This window comes from Camelina sativa, chromosome 17, assembly GCF_030686135.1.
Source record: "Camelina sativa cultivar CO46 ecotype springtype chromosome 17, ASM3068613v1".
NCBI lineage: Eukaryota > Viridiplantae > Streptophyta > Magnoliopsida > Brassicales > Brassicaceae > Camelina > Camelina sativa.
In genome coordinates, this window is record NC_141896.1 from 34746834 (window position 1) to 34765148 (window position 18315).

General features: G+C 36.0%; 3 protein-coding genes and 1 pseudogene across 8 annotated transcripts; 3 read left to right on the forward strand and 1 right to left on the reverse strand.

Annotated features, from left to right (window-relative positions):
- Positions 1-6869: 6869 nt before the first annotated feature.
- On the forward strand, positions 6870-7839 carry LOC147924728 (uncharacterized). Its single transcript, XM_087496923.1, has 4 exons — positions 6870-7295; positions 7380-7465; positions 7559-7685; positions 7786-7839. Exons 1-4 carry the CDS (start codon positions 6870-6872, stop codon positions 7837-7839), a joined length of 693 nt encoding a protein of 230 aa, XP_087353049.1.
- A 566-nt stretch (positions 7840-8405) lies between these two features.
- Positions 8406-10733, forward strand: LOC104758258 (uncharacterized). Of its 4 annotated transcripts, none has more exons than XR_015586900.1 (8): positions 8406-8763; positions 8918-9020; positions 9119-9293; positions 9377-9533; positions 9638-9747; positions 9841-10018; positions 10260-10319; positions 10402-10733. XR_015586900.1 is itself a non-coding variant. In XM_010481083.2 (8 exons), exons 1-8 carry the CDS (start codon positions 8465-8467, stop codon positions 10458-10460), a joined length of 1146 nt encoding a protein of 381 aa, XP_010479385.1. In that variant the 5' UTR covers positions 8406-8464; the 3' UTR covers positions 10461-10733. The 4 variants fall into 4 exon arrangements, 2 of the variants coding, with proteins under 2 accessions (XP_010479385.1, XP_010479386.1); XR_015586901.1 differs by having other exon boundaries at positions 10263-10319; XM_010481083.2 differs by having other exon boundaries at positions 9633-9747.
- A 106-nt stretch (positions 10734-10839) lies between these two features.
- LOC104759871 (geranylgeranyl pyrophosphate synthase 6, mitochondrial pseudogene) lies at positions 10840-12468 on the forward strand (annotated as a pseudogene). Its single transcript, XR_015586902.1, has one exon. The product of XR_015586902.1 is annotated as a geranylgeranyl pyrophosphate synthase 6, mitochondrial pseudogene (transcript).
- LOC104758259 (elongator complex protein 2) lies at positions 12458-16544 on the reverse strand. 2 transcript variants are annotated; one of them, XM_010481086.3, is made up of 10 exons: positions 16128-16544; positions 15945-16032; positions 15509-15594; positions 15266-15425; positions 14997-15157; positions 14236-14910; positions 13808-14135; positions 13503-13723; positions 13202-13379; positions 12458-13061 (listed from the first exon to the last, which is right to left on the reverse strand). In XM_010481086.3, exons 1-10 carry the CDS (start codon positions 16266-16268, stop codon positions 12577-12579), a joined length of 2523 nt encoding a protein of 840 aa, XP_010479388.2. In that variant the 5' UTR covers positions 16269-16544; the 3' UTR covers positions 12458-12576. The 2 variants fall into 2 exon arrangements, with proteins under 2 accessions (XP_010479388.2, XP_010479390.2); XM_010481088.3 differs by having other exon boundaries at positions 15266-15419; positions 16128-16492.
- Between the last annotated feature and the right edge of the window lie 1771 nt (positions 16545-18315).

The following is an 18315-nucleotide window of genomic DNA, read 5'->3' on the forward strand; positions in this document are numbered from 1 at the left end:
AATGGAGTTAGAGTTATAGGAACCTGTAATTACAAAAAAAAAAAATTTTTAATAATTTTTTAATATGTGTGAAAGACAAAAAAAAAAAAAGAATTATTAAGAACATAAGAAGTAAAGACAATTGCAAGAGTCTCATATTTAAATATGATATAGATCGACCTCCATGAATTTTTGGCACGGCACTGAGAGCATGAATTACCAAAAGAATTTGTTATTTCTATATTATTTCAGTTATGTTAATAATTCGTTTTAATTTTTGGTCAATCATGTGTAAAACTTTTGAATGCAACTGTCATGTGTGATTCTTCTTCTGGAGATAAACTAAGATCTACATTTTTTTTCATTGTACGGTAACTCGTTAGGTGTGAATCTAATTTCTTCTTGAAGAGGAGAATACTAACTTTTTAGAATCTTTACATGGTAAGTTTATTAGTTGATCTAAATTTAGATAAAAATAATTCAATTGGCATACTATTGTATCTCATTACTAGATTGACATAATAATTATGTAAAAAGACCAAAACCCCAAAAAAAAAAAAATTAAGTTTTATTCTTACAAAAAAAAACAAAAAAAAATTGAAATAAAAAAGAATAAAACAAAAAAAAAAAGATTTTTGGAAGACAAAAACAAAACTGTTATAACAAAAAACAAATCTGTCATAACATAAAATAAATTTGTTGTCACTATAATTACATATAATAAATTTGTTATCAAAAGGTGCACAAAAAAACAAAAATCTGTTCTCAAACAACATATTTTTGGAAGCCAAAAACAAAGCTGTCATAACATAAACAAATCGGCCATAAAATATGGTCTTAATGTAGGTCTTTTTAACAATTTTTTAATTTTTTTAACAAACCTGTTATCAAACGACAAATTTTTGGTTAAATTAAAAAATCTGTAGTAATATGAAATAAATCTGTTATCACTAGACGTCAAATTAGTAATTATTTTTCATAAAAAAATCTGTCACAGTACAGTAGATTTTTAGCGAAAAAAATAAATCTATAACAACTGTGAAAAATAAATCTGCCACACATTATAACCAATCTGCCATATATTATGAAAGTATGTGATGTCTTTATAAATAAGTCTGTCGTTAAAAATAAATCTGTCACTAATTATAAATATGTCGTAACTATCTTCAAATAAATATGTCATCCAAAATAAATTTGTCGGTCATGCACAAATAAATTTTTCATGCAAAAAAAATATGTCGTACATAAACAAATCTGTCACAACTAGTCCGACAGATTTCTGAAAATATTTTGAATTTTTTAAAAAAATGCTGGAAATTTTTTAAAAGGTAAATTTGATTTTTTATTTTTTCCTGACAAAGCAAAAAAAGGTATTTTAGACATAAAATAACCCACTAAACCTCATCTTTTATAAATTAATTAAGTAATTAATCTCTTAATTTGGGTCAATCTAATTTTTTTTCAATTTATTATTTCGTAAAAGAGTACTGCAAAGAATAAACAAAACACGCCATTGAGTTTTTTCTAATACGGCGATGTCCACCAGAGAACAAAAATAATTACTCGATTTTATTAAAATTGCCAATTGTAAAATATGAGAGGGAAACCCAATTGTTTGCTTTCATTCTGAATTGCATTTCGATCACATTTTCCTTGTGAATTCCATACTCTTTTAAAAAAATTATACGGATTAATTTTATCGATTAATGCAATTATACATCGGAGAAAATAACTTTGATCTTAAAACCAATCAAATTCAAAAAAACTATTTCACACATATATGTTTTTTTCGTGATAGTCATTTTTTTTGTTTTTCTTTTTGTAATGCTTGTTTCACAGATTTCTTTATTATATTATAACCACATTTGTTCTGTTTGTTGGTTTTAATCTCTTGTTTCACATTGTTTAGTCCGCTGTATATTACAAAAAGGGAAGAATCTAATGACAACTTCTATATAAATATACAAAGGGGATGTATTCGAATTGACAATATTAAGTGATTTGTGTAAAATTTACAAATTTTATATTATTCAATAATGGATTTTAAAAAGTCTTATAAAACATAAAATCTACCGTTCTTGAATTAATGGTTTAAAAATCTACTTTAAAATCTACCTTAAAATCTACTGTTATTTGCAATAAATCATATCAACTACTCTAAAATCATCAAAATCATATAAAAATTCATAAAAACTCAAATCACTTAGAATATTAGATTGAATATATCCCTAAAAAATTCCATAAATTACCTATTTTCCATTATTTTTTATTACAAAAGCATTTTACTTTTTTCTGATCGTCATTTTTTTTTTGTATTGTTGTTTCACGTGTTTTCTGATATATATAAAGGGGAAAAAACTTAAAACCCCTGATTTATTTTATATATAGACGTTTAATACTTGATTTTTTTCTGTTGGAAGAAAAATGCTTATATTAATTTAAACGAACAAAATAATATCAAAAAATATAAATGTTGTCATTTTCATAACAACATTTAATTTTTTTTTGAAAACGTGAGTATGAAAATAACAACATTTCTATTTTTTGGGTATTAATTCGTTCGTTTTAATTAATATAGGTATTTTCTTCCAATGGAAAATACCAAATATTAAACGTAAAAAAAAAATAGATGAGAGTTTTTTAAGTTTTTTTCCTTATAGATTAACTATACTCGTTCCAAACAATAGATCCATGTAAGATGAGATGGAACCCTTTCTCTCTAAGGGCGATTTCTGGAGCGATTTACAGTTACTCAGTCGCCCTTCTTCTCCTTGCCAGAGTATTTTTCCGACTGAAATTTCTACCCGGTTTTTCTCTGCCTAAACGGTTACATGGCAGTTTATCGGATCCGTTTATCTCGTTGGATAACTGCTTTGAGAAACCGCCATTGCCCAAAAAGTATAAATATCCCTTTCCTGCCATTTCTTCATTCACCAATCTGTTATCACTTTCCCTCTCCTTCATCTCTGAAACTATCTTCGCGAATATGAGTGACTATGTCAGGAAATCTCTTCAAGATCTGGATTTGGGCATGAATGATGCGCATGTTCCATTACCCCCTCAATTCATTGCTAAGGCAGTAACTGCAAATTGTTTTTCTCTGGTGGTTCAGACCGTCAATCCGCGTAAGCAGAACTTGAGGGCTCTGATTGGTCATATGCCTTGAGTTTGGGGTTTTGAAGATTTGGTTGTTGGCTGGGTTTTGGGCCCGGGAAAGGCGTTGTTTGTGTTCCAATCAAAAGAACCTCTTAATATGATTCTGCGATGTGGTCCCTGGACCTTTAATGATTGGATGCTTTCTGTCCACCGCTAGCATCTTCACATCACAAATGAGACTCTGAAGACCATTCCTTTCTGGGTTCAGATTAGGGGAATTCCCCTCCTCTATCTCTCTAACGACATGGCCAGGTATGTTGGTGACCAATTAGGACCAGTCGATACTGTTGATTTTGATGAAAATGCCCATTTGGTTGAATTTGTTCGAGTTAGTATAGACTGGAATATAGATTGCCTCTCCGCTTTCAAAGGAACTTTCAGTTTACTGCGGGTGATAACACCACCATTAAGTATCTCTTTGAAAGGCTTAGGAAGTTCCATTCTAAATGTGGCTCTTTGAAACATGATATTGCTGAGTGTGACTTGATGGTCCTCCGCTGGAGCATGATGTCATGTCAGAGACCAATACACTCCAAACCATTGAACCCTTTGCAACAATTTCTGGACTGCAAAACCACTTTTCTACTCCGGGTGCTGGCCCAAGTTTTGAACCATCATCAACACCGAGTGTATTTGAAGACACAAAGACAGAGTTAACTGCTGAAAGACTCCGCTACTTACATACCAAGTTTAGCAAACAGTTTTTGACACTTTCTCTCCCATTGAGGATTGCAAGAACCCTGACATGATATCCACTCTTGGAGGCTCTAAAAAGAAGCGTGTGGATGTTGAAGCTTTCTATCAACGATGAGAGGCTGCTGAGGATCAGGCGGTCCTGTGCCAGATCCGTAAGAAGGAGCGAGTTGGGTCAGAAGGATCTTGCTCAGCAGGTAACAAAATCGACAGAGGCGCGGGGGCCCGGTACCCCCACAGTTCATATGACGATCATCTCCTGCAATTGTCAGGGTCTTGGTGGATCGCTGACTCTATCACGACTAAGTAGTATTTGTCGTATTTATAAACCTAATATATTATTTTTCTTAGAAACTCTGAATAAGTGTGAGATGGTGTGTGACTTTGTTCTTTCTCTAGGATTTTCTAATGTAATTACTGAACCCCTTCTTGGTCGGAGTGGTGGTTTAGCATTGTTGTGGAAAAATAATGTTCCGGTATCCAAGAATCTTTAGGATGCTCGAATCATTGATGTAAACATTAACAATTATAACTTTGATTTTTTACTTGTCTTGTGTCTATGGTCACCTAAATCCAGACCACCGACCATCGACACCTTTTGTGGGAACAACTTAAAAATATATCCATAAACAGGGATGTTCTTTGGGCTCTAGTTGGCGACTTTAATGATACTCTCTAACAATGAAAAAATTAGTGGTCCTTTGCGCACAGAGTGGACGTTCAGAGACTTCAGACACATGGTTTCTTTTTGTGATCTCTCTGATTTAAAATCTATTGGTGATAGGCTCTCTTGGGTGGGGGAGAGGTATACACACACGATGAAGTGTTGTTTGGACAGAGCTTTGGTGAATTCAGAATGGACTGCAACCTTTCCAAGAGCTATATATGAATTTCTTGATTTTAATGATTCTGATCACAGACCAATCCTTCTTCGTTTAGGCATACTTTTCAGTTTATAAAGAAGCCATTTCGTTTTGATAAGCGACTGTTAGGAGTTTTAAGTTTCAAAAACTATGTCAAAGAAGGCTGGAATGTCTGTAAATTACAATAACATCATACAATTGTTGATCAGATAAGCCATTCTCGTCGTTATATGGCCCGGTGTAAACGCAAAAATAATCTGAATTCAACAAAACAAATTGATGCCCTTCAACATCGTCTACGCAGAGCTATGTCTAGTCTTCACCGATCAGATAGAGACTTAATCCCTCGCTTACGTCAAGAGCTAGCCTAGGCTTACAAAAATGAGGAGCTATATTGGAAACAAAAGAGTAGGAATCTTTGGCTACAAGTTGGGGATCGAAACACAAAAATTTTCCATGCTTGTACAAAAAACCATTTTGCTCTGAACTTCATAACCTCTATAAACGAAGATCAAGGTAATACCTTCAGTGGGAGTTTGCAGTTGGTCTACACGCTGCAGATTACTTTCAAGCTATGTATATATTCACTTGTCATCAAGTCTCTCCTATGGATTTTGTTGACTTTCGTCCTACAATCACAAAAGAAATCAATGAGGAACTAACTAAGGACTTCACTAATGACAAAAAATTTAAAGCCCTATCTATGATTGGAGACAACAAGGCCCCAGGTCCTGATGGTTTAACTGCCCGTTTCTACAAAGAATGTTGGGACGTTGAGGGAGAAGATGTAACCAAGGAAGTCAAGAATTTCTTTCACTCGTCAGTTATGAGACGTGGACTTAACTACACAAACATATGCATGATTCCAAAGATTCATGAACCGTTGACCCTATATGATTACCGCCCTATAGGCCTGTGCAACGTTATTTACAAGATTATCTCCAAATGTTTGGTGGTACACCTAAAACGTCATCTAGATGTTATTGTTTCTAACTCTCAAGCCGCGTTCATTCTCGGACGATTGGTTAATAGCTCACGAACTAATGCATTCTCTTAAGATAAGGAAGAGAGTTTCACAAACATATATGGCTATCAAGACAGATGTAAGCAAAGCATATGATAGACTGAAATGAGATTTTTTAGAGATTACCATGCAACTGTTTGGTTTTTCTCCTACATGGATCAAATGGATTATGGCCACAGTTAGATCTGTAGAATATGCAGTTCTAATCAATGGCACCCCTTTTGAAGGATGCTTCCTGATTGTGGAATTAGACAGGGTGATCCTCTTTCACCTTATCTATTTATCTTGTGTGCTGATATTCTAAGCCATCTTATCAAGTTCCAAGTCTCATCTGGATACCTACAATGAATTAAAATTAGCAATGGTGTTCCAACTATTACTCATTTACAGTTTGCCGATGATAGTTTATTTTTTTGTCGAGCAAATAATCGGAACTGTCAAGCTTTAAAAGATGCCTTTGATGTCTATGAGTATTATTCAGGCCAAAAGATTGATACATAAAAAACCCTAATCACTTTTGGTTATCGCGTCTATGGGCATCGCCAAGATGCTATGAAGTGCATTTTGCAGATCTCAAATTAGGGGGAAGGGGAAAAGTATCTTGGCTTACCTGAACAATTTGGTAGAAAGAAGTAAGAAATGTTTGCTTACATTCTTGAACGTGTCCGTCAACGTACTTCAAACTGGAGTGCCAAATTTCTTTCTCCGGCTGGAAAAGAAGTGTTGTTGAAATCGGTTGCAGCGGCCATGCCAGTCTATGCTATGTCCTGCTTTAATTACCCCTTGGTCTTATATCAGAACTTGAGACTCTTCTAATGAAGTTTTGGTGGCAGAAAAGTACAAATTCGAGAGGTATACCGTGGATAGCTTGGAAACGACTCCAATATTCAAAGAAGGAAGGTGGTTTGGGTTTCCATGATTTAGGAAAGTTCAATGAGTCCTTGTTAGAAAAACAAGCTTGGCGGATTATTCGTCATCCAAATACCTTGTTTGCCAAGGTAATGAAAGCTAGATACTTCCCGGATGAATCTATTCTCGATGCAAAGCCAAAAAAGTCGCAGTCCTTTGGCTGGTCGTCAACTCTAACTGGCTTTACTTTGCTTTAAAAAGGTATTCGTTTTATAGTAGAGGAGGGCTCCACCATTCGAGTTAATATGGACAATGTTATCATTGACCATCCTCCATGCGCTGTTTCCTCTGTAGACCCCTCTATGCAAGGTATGATATCAGATTTTATTCAAACTAATGGAATTTCTTCCTCATGGAATATCCAAGTCATTGAAGCCACCATTACCCCAGAAGACTATGAAGGTCTCACTCAACTCTACATTCCCCAATCTTGTCCAGTGGATAAATTAATTTGGCACTATAATAGCTCAGGAAAGTATTTTGTTCGTTCTGGCTACTGGTTGGCTACTCATGACCCGACTGATAATGCCCCTGCTCCAGTTGTCCCACATGGCTCCATAGTTCTAAAAAATCAAATATGGAAACTGAAGATTCTACCTAAAATGAAACACTTTCTCTGGAATGTTTTATCCAAATCAGTGGGAACTGCAACAAGATTAGTTTCTCATGGGGTATCTATCGACAAAGTCTGTCAACGCTATAAGAGTTCGAAAAAATCAATTAATCACACTCTTTTTACATGTCCTTCATCTCAGTTGGTTTGGAATTTGGCAAATATTCCTCTGCCTTCTCCCTTCCATTTAACAGATCCGGAAGATAATGTTTCAACTTTATTAGATGTGTACAATGACAATTCAATTTCACAGGAAGTTAATTTCCTACCCTTCTGGGTCATATGGAATATATGGAAATCTTGTAACAATTTTATTTTTAGATACATTCCTGAGGATGCTCAACATAGCCTCCACCAAGCTAAGGGTGATGTTTCTGAATGGATCAATGCTACAGGTGCCCACATACAGAATTCTTCTCCGAGGATACAATCACATAATCACCTTTGGGTATGACCTCAGCTTCCTTTCGTGAAATGCAATTTTGATGCTAGTTTTTTGGCGGTTTCCAACAAAGCTATGGGAGGATGGGTTGTACGTGATTCTTTAGGTATCGAGTCTTCTTGGAGATCGGGTATCCTTCGAGATGCACAATCTCTACTAAAAGCTGAAGTGGAAGCTTTATTGTTTGCTATGCAACAAACTTCGAACCATGGCTTTGACAATGTATGTTTTGAAGGCGATTGTAAAACGTTGATCGACGTTGTCAATGGTTCCTTGATGGACGTCTCCATTTATAGCTTGCTACAAAATATTAAACTTTGTTCAAGGCACTTCCGAGTGGTTCGCTTTGAATATTCACATCGTTCAACTAATGAAGTAGCACATTTATTAGCACAACAACTAAGCTGCCTTAATACATATTTTTATAGTGATAATATAAATCCTCCTGTATGGATGATAGAACCCTTGTATGTTGACAGATTTTATTCTTAATAAAATTCATTTTGCTGAAAAAAAAATTAACCATACTTGTTCCGTCGGTTTTGTTTCGTTTCGATCTTTTGTTACGCATAGTTCAATCCGCAAAATTATAATAAAAAGAAAAAAAAAAAAGAAAAAAAAAAAAAAAAAAAACCAACGACAACGTTTGGGAGGAGAATTGCTAGAATTCCGTAAATGCCCATCTCCATCGTTTCCTTTATTACAAAAACCGCTTTTGTAATTTTCAGTTTTGTAAGAAAACCAAAAAAGAAAAATATCTATTATTTCTTGGAAGGAACAGAGAAATGGTTTCCGACTCGGACCTCGTGACCCAGCTCCGGGAAATTCTCCGTCGCTCCGACCTAGAAACAACGACTCCGGCGAGCGTCCGCCGTCAGCTGGAGGCGTATTTCGGCGACGAATTAACCGATAAGAAGGCTTTCGTCAGGGAACAAATCGATGCTTTTCTTGAAAGCGATGCTTTGTTAGAAAGCAAACCCGAGAATCACAAGGAAGAGGAAGCAGATGAAGATGAAGATGAAGACTGTAATGGCGATCAAAATGATGAAGAAGGAAGTGAAAGCAATGACGAGAAGACCGAACGGTAAAAATTTTTGAAACTAGTTATTATGGATTTATTGCATTCTTCTGATTGTTTTAGAAGAGAGTTGTGAGATTAGTTTTCTGTTTCTTGTAATTGGTTTTTAGATGAAAGATGTCAAAATTTGTGATTCTTGTTGGTTCTGTTTTTGTATTAGACCGGTAGAGGCTAAGAAACGTCGAGGTGGGTTTAACAAAATATGTCAGCTTTCTCCACAACTAGACAAGTTTCTAGGAACTTCTCAATTAGCTCGAACAGAGGTATTGTGTTCTGTTTCTTGATAATTTCGTTCTTTCCACTGTGATGGCTTAGTTGGGAGAGAAGCTTATGAGTACATTGTTATCTGCATATATAACAGGTTGTGAAGAAAATTTGGGCATATATTCGAGACCACGATTTACAAGATCCAAAGAATAGGCGAAATATATTATGTGACGAGGCGCTCCATTCGTTATTTCGTGTAAAGGCGATTGATATGTTTCAGATGAACAAGGCATTGGCTAAGCATATATGGCCGCTAAATGATGGAGATGGTATTTTTGCTTGTTGTCTCACTAGCTTTTTATGTGGCATCTATGTTATTTATAGTTCTTGTGAATGGTTTTATCTTTATAAGGGAGTGTTAAAGATGTGAAAGAGGAAGATGAAGGCGAGACATCAGGGGAAAAAGATGAGAAAGAGGAGCAAAACGAAGAAGCGGTAGAGAATAATGAAGAAGCAAGTGGAGAAGAGGAAGGTCCTAGTTTACGAAAACGCAAACGCAAGAAAAGAAAGTTAGTTGGTTCTTTGTTTCTCTCAAATTTTGTGTGTTTGTCTGGTTATATATAGCTTAGAGCCAAAAGAAACTAAGCCCTCGCTCTCTATTGAATTAGACCAGCCAAGTCCGAGGATAAACCGAAGAAAAAAGGAGGCGGGTTTACCAAAGTTTGCAGTCTTTCACCAGAACTTCAGGCATTTACTGGAACCTCTCAGTTAGCTAGAACAGAGGTACATAGTGAATTAGTTCCTTAGAGCTTCTTGGGAAATTACAAAACTTCTGGATGTGGTATTACACCTGCTGAATGAATGGTTTTATTTCAGGTTGTGAAAATGCTTTGGAAATACATAAAGGAGAACAATTTGCAAGATCCATCTGATAAACGCACTATAATATGCAACGAATCATTACGGTCTCTGTTCCCTGTCGAGTCTATCAATATGTTTCAAATGAACAAACAACTAGCCAAGCACATTTGGCCTCTAGTACAAGAGGATGAAGGTATGTGATGATTGAAAAGTGTTCTTTTTCATATTTCTCGAAGTAGTCCCCGAGACATGTGTTTATGTGCACACAATCTCCTTCTTGGAACTGTGGAGTAAAAAGTCTTGAATGTTTGTGTTGGTATAGGTTGAAATTTTTGTTACCTTTCTCTGATTAGTCTTGTGCTTTCATGAGTCATTTGTTCAACTATATCGTCTCTATGGCTTTTCATAGAAATTTTTTGTCTCTCTTTGTTTAGCAGGAACAACTAATGATCCAGAGAAGGGAAAGCAGAAAATGGATATGAAGATAGAAGAAGGTATGGACATTTTATTAGTCTATTCATGTTATCTAGTCAAGGCAAAAACTAAATCATCTACCTTTTTCAACTATATATATAGATAATGATGAAGCGAATGAAGAAATGGCTACTTCATCAATAATCAAGACTGAACAATGATTCTATGAGAAGCTGAAAGAAGTCTTTGATGTTGTTTTGTTCAAAGGCGACTTGGTCTCAAAGCTTCTATAGATAACCACCAGTTCATCAAGACTGAACAATGGGCCAATTTTGGTAAGTATTTTCATATAGGCGAGCCCAGATTCAACTGATGTTAAGTAAGCATTTGTTCACTCTTGATATATATAGTGACAAAACTAGACCTGACCAGAGCTAATTTGGCTAAAAGTTCTTAATCAGAATTTAAAACTAATGCAATGAAAATTTATGTGATAGCATGTTTCAACTTTGCTACCAAAATTTGCATAGTAACATTTGCTAAAACATTTCAACCTAGCTACCAATATTTTCTGAAATATTACAATGATGCTATAGAGAAGCAGAATGTGGTCATTGTATTAAAATACCATAAGGTGGCATTTTCTGTGTTCTTTCACTCAAAATTCTCTGACACAGTTATGTTTACCACAAGAAGTAAACCTTCCTCTGTTTTTACAATCTTACGTAATAGTAATGCTATTGAGAAAAGAGTTCGGTCATGATTTTAAACGCCACAAGGTGTTTGTGTCCTAAACGCAAAACCTTAAAAGTCAAAATAAACTCTTGACACAATTTGCATGCATATGATGACGCATCAACAAATTTCTCTTTCTTTATATCTTCTCAAGATTCATGCATTTATGTTGAGATGATCTGTCTTGGGGACCAAGTGTAAAATATGAAACCTAAAAGGCTAAAACGATTCAACTCATTATTTCCATTTTTGTGTTAGATGCTAATTACTAAACTTTACTATTTTGGTGCTACTATTGGAATATTAATACAACTCATTAGTAAAGTTTACTTACTCCGTAAAATTTACCATCATGCGGCCGCCTTACACTCTGGTATCGTCTGCAATGCGGCTGATACGACCGTCCATCCGCCGTCTAACTTCTATTGCATACCCTGGCTCTGAGTTCATGTCGTATATGAACAACAAAGCTACGTCCATCAATAAAGCACTAGACGGTTTCGTTCCTCTTTGTAACAATTCAGTTCCTCTTTGGGAGCCAATCCTCGAGGTTCGCAAAGCTATGAGGTATACGCTTCTCTCAGGCGGCAAACGACTAAGGCCAATGCTCTGTTTGGTCGCTTCTGAGCTCGTAGGTGGCCAAGAGTCAACCGCGATGCCTTCTGCCTGTGCGGTTGAGATGATTCACGCGTCGTCGCTCATCCTAGACGACCTTCCTTGTATGGATGACGACAGCCTCCGCCGTGGAAAGCCTACCAACCATAAAGTCTTTGGTGAGAAAACAGCAATCTTGGCCGCTAATTCTCTTATGTCTTTGGCCGTCAAGCAGACATCAGCATCAACCTCATTGGGGGTGCCTTCAGAGAGGGTTCTTTGGGCCGTTGAGGAGATGGCGAGAGCTGTTGGGATGGAGGGACTCGTGGCGGGTCAAGCGGCGGATTTGGCCGGAGGAAGTATGAGTTTTGAGAATAAAGATGATGAATTGAGACATCTTGAGTTGATACATATTCATAAAACCGCGGTTTTGGTTGAAGCTGCGGCTGTTGTGGGAGGTATAATGGGAGGTGGGTCTGATGAAGAGATTGAGAAGCTTAGGAGATACGCCAGGTGCGTTGGACTGATGTATCAGGTTGTGGATGATGTGCTCGATGAGACCAAGTCGTCCGAGGAGCTTGGGAAAACTGCTGGAAAAGATTTGATCACCGGGAAGCTGACTTATCCAAAGCTGATGGGTGTGGAGAATGCGAGAGAATATGCAAAGAGATTGAACAGAGAAGCACAGGAACATCTTCAGGGGTTTAATTCAGACAGAGTGGCTCCTTTGGTGTCTCTCGCTGATTACATTGTCAAGAGACAAAACTGACCATTGCCCCCCAAAGCGTAATGACAAATCAATGAAAAGCTTTGAAGTGTATGAAAGTGCAAAACGGAGAAATTTGTTTTTTTATAATGAGACAACATAATGCAATGAAGAAAAAAGTGATTTGGTAACATGTTCCAACTTAGCTAACCAAAATTTGCATAAATATTACAGTGGTTCTATAGCGAAAGAGAGTTTTGGTCATAATATTAAAACACTACAATGTGTTGTGTGTTCTAAACTCAAAACTTGAAGTCAAAAACTCTGACACAATTGTCATCCGCACAAGAAGTTAACCTTAGCAAGCTCTGATTAGACTCGCACTTCTCAGTTGGTTTCCAAACTAAGCGATTCACAGCCGAGACATGACACATGAACGGTTCGAGGCGCAGAGCAAGAGCTGCTGTTGCAGTCGTACCTTCCTCTGTTTCTATAATCTTTATGGTCCAAAGCTCTATCAGTCCGCTTTCCATCCCAACCGCCACACAGCCGCTCTTCTCCTTGCGGTCTAATCCCGTCCAAGCCACAGCTGTGACACTGCTCCCAAACTGAGGCAAGGCAAGAATCTGTTTGATGCGAGCGTCACTCTCGATGGACCAGATTTTCACAGTCTTGTCCCTTGATGAAGTTGCAAATTGGTGGCCAAATGGGTTCCATGAACATGCCCATATGATCCTCTTGTGCGCTTCAACCTTTGCCATGAGTTTGTGACTAACCTCGCCATTGTCTGAACAAGAGGCAAAAAACAGCTTGAGTTTGAACACTTTGAATCGAGAAAACGGCTTGAGCTTGAGTTAATGTAAACACTTTTGAATGTTTTGAGAAAATCTGATTTAGAACTGTGAAGTTGAAACGGCTTGAGTTTACCTGTCCTTTGGATCGAGAAAACGGAGAAGTGACGATCTCTTGAGACAGACAAGAGCATAGTGTCATCATAAGAGAACTCCAAGTGTGTCACCGTCAAACTGTGAGACTGCAAACGACCAACAGCTTTCCATGTCCCAACCTCCCATAGCCATATCTCTGCCATGGATGCAGATTGAGCCTGAAGAAGTTTGTGGTTCATTTGTAAAAAATTTAGTAATGTAATCCTGCTTAGTTAGATCTAAAATCTACATCGAGGAGATTGAACAAGTGCAAAAAAATTCTGAAAACTGCATTAGCTTACCTTACACGATGAAGCAACAAGGTTTCCTTTGTGGTCACCGCAGAGAGAAAAGAGTTCATTACCATGACCATAGAGTTTATGAGATTCCGGCCATAAAGTATGAAAAGCAAGCTGATCTTCGATTGGAGGCTCTTTCAACTCCACTGGAGCTGCCTCTGGAACTGTCTCAAATGTATCTAGACCGTCGCCTCCGCCATTTCTCTCCAGCGGTTCACTAGAAGCTGCAAAAAGAAATTAATATGTATCTCAAGATTGCTTTTGGTAAAAAGCTAGAAACAATGGTGTTGAATCAATCAATTTCTTACAGTGTAAGTAGATAGGTTTCTGTGATAATCCAAGAGCAGACATATTCGCTCCAAGAACCTGCACATCTGCTTGTAAATCCTCAGGGAAGCTTCCTTCTCCTCCCGCACAAGTGTGGTTCAGAGTCTTCAAGAAGGATAGAGGAGCCTCAAATACTCTCACAACTTTCTCTTCTGCCCCACTAACAAAACGGTGGTTGCCTTTACCTTGAACCATAGCCACACAGTTAATATCATGTCCGTGAACCTGAGGACGAGCCAGCTCATGCCAATGCTCATCCTCTGCTTCATTTCCCTCTTCATTCTTCCATGATGAGAACACACGAGTGGTCTGCAAAATCACAAATTTTGAGAATGAAATGTAAGAAAAGTCTCTTTTTTGCAATATGATATAATGAATCAATTTAACATTCTCAACTCTAAACACTGACCTGATCATGGCTCACGGATAGCAAGTACTCGCCGGTTCTAGCCCATGTAACATCAGTCACGGCAGCAAAGTGACCCGAAGGAACTTTCTGCATCTGCCAATTCTCAGACTCTTTGCTGCTACTGACATTTCTCCAGAGATGAAAAGATCCGCCATATCCATGAGCCAGAATCGACAGACCATTTGGGCTCCAATGGCCACCATAGAAACCAAGAGCACAATGACTTAGCTCTCCAACACATACAACGTTCACCCACACACCAGTTTTCTTCTCAGGTCGCCAAATCATCATCGTTTTGTCCATTGAAGCTGATAAAATGCGCAGTGGTTGGTGGTTAACTAACCTCCCATCAATGGAATTGATAACTGGAGGTTCCCATTCCACAGAATAGACCCAATCTTCATGTCCAATCAGAACAGATTCAACTGAAATCTGATACGTGGATGTCCCTGAGATGAAAACTGGGCCTTCAATGTAAGAAGCTAGAGTGATTTCTCTTCGCCATGAGCCAACATCACCAACTAACACGAGTTTCCAGATCCGAATAACTTTGTCCTGGGAAGAACTCACAAGCATAATACAATCTGTGGTTTGTTCTGTTATGTGTAACGGTAATGAGAAGTCCAAACTCCGAATCCAGTCTGTGTGGCCTTTAAGCTCACAAACAGAAGTAAACTGAAAAAGGATGAAACCAAAAAACTCTCACAATTAAATTTGTTTTTTTTGAGAATATATTGGCATATAAGTGAATCGGTAAGCACCTTTCCTGTTCTTTCTCCACTGTAAAGTTTGATTTTATTGTCCAATCCACCCAACGCGAGAGCAAATCGACCAGGATTTTGAGGCAATTCCGCTAATGCAAGCGTTACAATTGCTTTAGTGTCAACACAGATGGAGTCCAGACACACCACTTTACATTCCTCTGCAACAGATAACACAGAGGGCAAAACAAAATCGATTTAGATACTGCTTAGAAGACATGCTTCACTTTGTTTAACCAGTAATATACTGCAGGAACGTTAATGCTTACCACTAGACTGAGCCGGAAAAGAAACATCCCAGAGATTCACAACTCCATCAGAAGAAGCAGAGGCAAACATTGCATCGGTTTCAGAAACCATATAAGCAGTGATGCAAGTTACACCTTTCTTGTGAGAGAGTGGTAGTTGTAGTACATGTCTCCACTGTTGCTAAACCAATCAGAAAACATACTAGGGATCAGAGATATTACAGAAACTGTAGAGAAACTCAGATCAGATTGCGGGAAGTTTACATTGTTATGAAGAGTAGATAGTTCCCAGAGGATGATGATACCATCTGAATCACCCGAGAGCAGATAATGCCGGTCCAAATTCTTGGCTGCGAACAATCACAGAACGTTAACCCATCTGATGTTTTTCTCCTAAAATCTATACTCAAAAGTTGTAGAAAAGTATAACCTTTCACAGCAACTAAACCACCAAACCGTTGATACAGACTATTAATAGAAATTTGAACGCCTATGTCTTCTCAATTTACTAAAGAAATTATCTAATAATGATAGCTATAACTCACAAATTGTTCAGTCTAAGTTCTCTTATCTGATAGAACATAAAAAAAAAAACTCTTCCTTTGCAATGCAATACCTATGGTACGATTCAACATACTAAAAACCCTAAATCAAGAACAAAAACAGTTCCTCATACACCAGAAGAAGCAAAAGGAAGTACCTTTGAAAGCAAACTTGGAACTGGGCAACCAATGGGTGCAATTCACAGCAGCTTTGTGACCTGGAAGCGTAGTAAGAATCTGGGCAGTCTGCACAAAAACATCAAAACAAGTTAAAGAAAAAATCATATCTTGCTTTTGAAAGAATAAAAAAAGGAGGATTTTGATCGTAGAAAGAAACAGACCTTAGGGCAGAAAACAGCAACAGCGTTTTGGGCACCAAAGGAGACGAGACCAGAAGCTCCCCAAGAAACGTTATTGACGACTCTGTTGCATCCTGCTCCTATGAACACTCTCTTCGCTTCGACTTTGGTGTTTTCTGACATCTTTTTATCAAGAGGAGACGTTTTGATTGACTTTGGTGTTTTCTATTCTTCGTTCCTGCTGGTTGTAACCAGTTAATATCTAGCCGCCGCCGCCGCCGGGAAATCTCGCCGGGAATTTGTAATGCTCAAAAGTATCAGGGAAAAGCGGAGCACGACAGAAGAAAGGTTAGGAAAGAGGGAACACTAAATGGGCCGACATGATTTATCGGAACAATTCGGCCCAAATTATCCTTTTGGCTTATGTTTTAAAGTCTGAATTTATATCCAAATCTGATTATAAATTCACTGAATAAACTTCATTATCTAGCAAAGGAAACAAACATATGACAAGTTGGCCAACATAATTTTGGACATAATTCAATAATATAATAAAATATTAATGTTTTGAAAATATTTTATAAATATATATGGGAAAAATGTCAAAAAAATCTCCAACTTTCAAACTGTAGCAAAAAAAAGCATTAACTTCTGAAATGTCATTTAAATCACCAAGTTTTTATTGACGTTTTTAAAAATAGCTAAATTTCGTTGACTAGGCCATTTAAGGCGATGTCGTTTTATCAGAAACTCAAAACAAACTCTCTACCATTGAGCCACAGTTACATATCTATACATTTTACAAACAGAAATATATTTATACGTAAACAATCGGTTATATGTAATGTATCTATAATATATATGTTATCATATCGTTAATATATATATATATATATATTAACGTTTTAGAATATAATAGATATAAAATATAAGAGCAAAAACTAATATAACTTTTTCCTTGCTATATATATTTTTTATTATTAAATACTAAATAAAATATATAATTCATAGTGTGCATATATTTAAATTAATATCTTATTCATCAGGATAAAGAGTGTAAATTTTAAATATGGTTTTTTTGCTTATATATACCAAAGAAGACATATTGATCACACATTTTATTTGGTATTTGTAAAATATTTCATTTAAACTCTTTATATGATATATATATATATAAAGAGTAATGATATAATAATATATATTTTATAAATACATTACATACATATAAAATTATTTTTTGGTTTTGCTATTTTTAATCGATTGTCTACATATATATATATATATATATATACATCTCTGATTGGTATAATATCTGAATGATATTGTTGCTCGATGGTAGAGAGCTTGTTATGAGACTTAAAGGTATTCAGTTCGATTTTTGCTGGGCTCAAATTTTTTGTCTTATTCTTCTAACGAAAACAACATTGTTTTGATGTAAGGGAGATACTGACGGAAGTTAACTCCATCATCGTTGTTTAACTGAAAATTTAACGTCATGTCTTAAATGACCTAGTCAACGAAAGTTAGCTACTTTTTAAAAAAGTCAACAAAAACTTTGTGATTTAAATGACATTTCAGAAGTTGGTGCTTTTCTTGGCCGCAATTTGAAAGTTGAGGATTTTTTTGACATTTTTCCCAAATATATATAGTCTCATATATACTATAAATTAATAATTATATAAAAATATCAAAATATATGTATATACATACTGATTTTTGTTAAAGTTCATTTCTCATAATTTTTATTGTATTGAAAAGTTCTAATGTTCTCACCAAAACATGATAATATTTATTTTTCTTGTAAATGATTTTTTTAAAAATATTAGTTATAACGATTAAATTCAATGTTAAGTAAATACTTTTTGAACGATTACCAAATTAGGAAAAATTCTCTATTATCGGTAAATCAATACCTCTATAAATTAATTCAAATAATAAATTTTCATGATCGCGATATTATAATTTATATAAGTTTTCACGGTCCCGACAATACTGAACGATTATTCTAAATGTAATCACAATATTAAATTGGTAATCTATGATTTAACTATAGTACCTTTTCAATAATTATTAATTTTATAGAATATGGTTAATTTACGTATCAATATCCAAAGAAAAAAAATTCATTGTAGACCTCGATTTTAAATTGAGAATTTGTTAAAAATGACCTTTTGATATACCCCTTTTCAAAAATACCCTTTTTTCTGGCCATTTTTATTTTTGCCCTCTT

What these genes read in the sequence shown, in the direction of transcription:
- LOC104758259 (XM_010481086.3), bottom strand. Translation starts at nt 16,268, where the DNA reads ATGTCAGAAAACACCAAAGTCGAAGCGAAGAGAGTGTTCATAGGAGCA. An exon ending in TATCTACTCTTCATAACAAT is followed by an intron (nt 15,426 to 15,508) that starts GTAAACTTCCCG and finishes TGATTGGTTTAG; the next exon opens with CAACAGTGGAGACATGTACT. An exon ending in TTGTTGCTTCATCGTGTAAG is followed by an intron (nt 13,380 to 13,502) that starts GTAAGCTAATGC and finishes AAACTTCTTCAG; the next exon opens with GCTCAATCTGCATCCATGGC.
- LOC104758258 (XM_010481083.2), top strand. Translation starts at nt 8,465, where the DNA reads ATGGTTTCCGACTCGGACCTCGTGACCCAGCTCCGGGAAATTCTCCGT. An exon ending in AATGACGAGAAGACCGAACG is followed by an intron (nt 8,764 to 8,917) that starts GTAAAAATTTTT and finishes TTTTTGTATTAG; the next exon opens with ACCGGTAGAGGCTAAGAAAC. An exon ending in CTCAGTTAGCTAGAACAGAG is followed by an intron (nt 9,748 to 9,840) that starts GTACATAGTGAA and finishes GTTTTATTTCAG; the next exon opens with GTTGTGAAAATGCTTTGGAA.
- LOC147924728 (XM_087496923.1), top strand. Translation starts at nt 6,870, where the DNA reads ATGGACAATGTTATCATTGACCATCCTCCATGCGCTGTTTCCTCTGTA. An exon ending in CAAGATTAGTTTCTCATGGG is followed by an intron (nt 7,296 to 7,379) that starts GTATCTATCGAC and finishes CCTTCATCTCAG; the next exon opens with TTGGTTTGGAATTTGGCAAA. An exon ending in GTTTCAACTTTATTAGATGT is followed by an intron (nt 7,466 to 7,558) that starts GTACAATGACAA and finishes TTTTATTTTTAG; the next exon opens with ATACATTCCTGAGGATGCTC.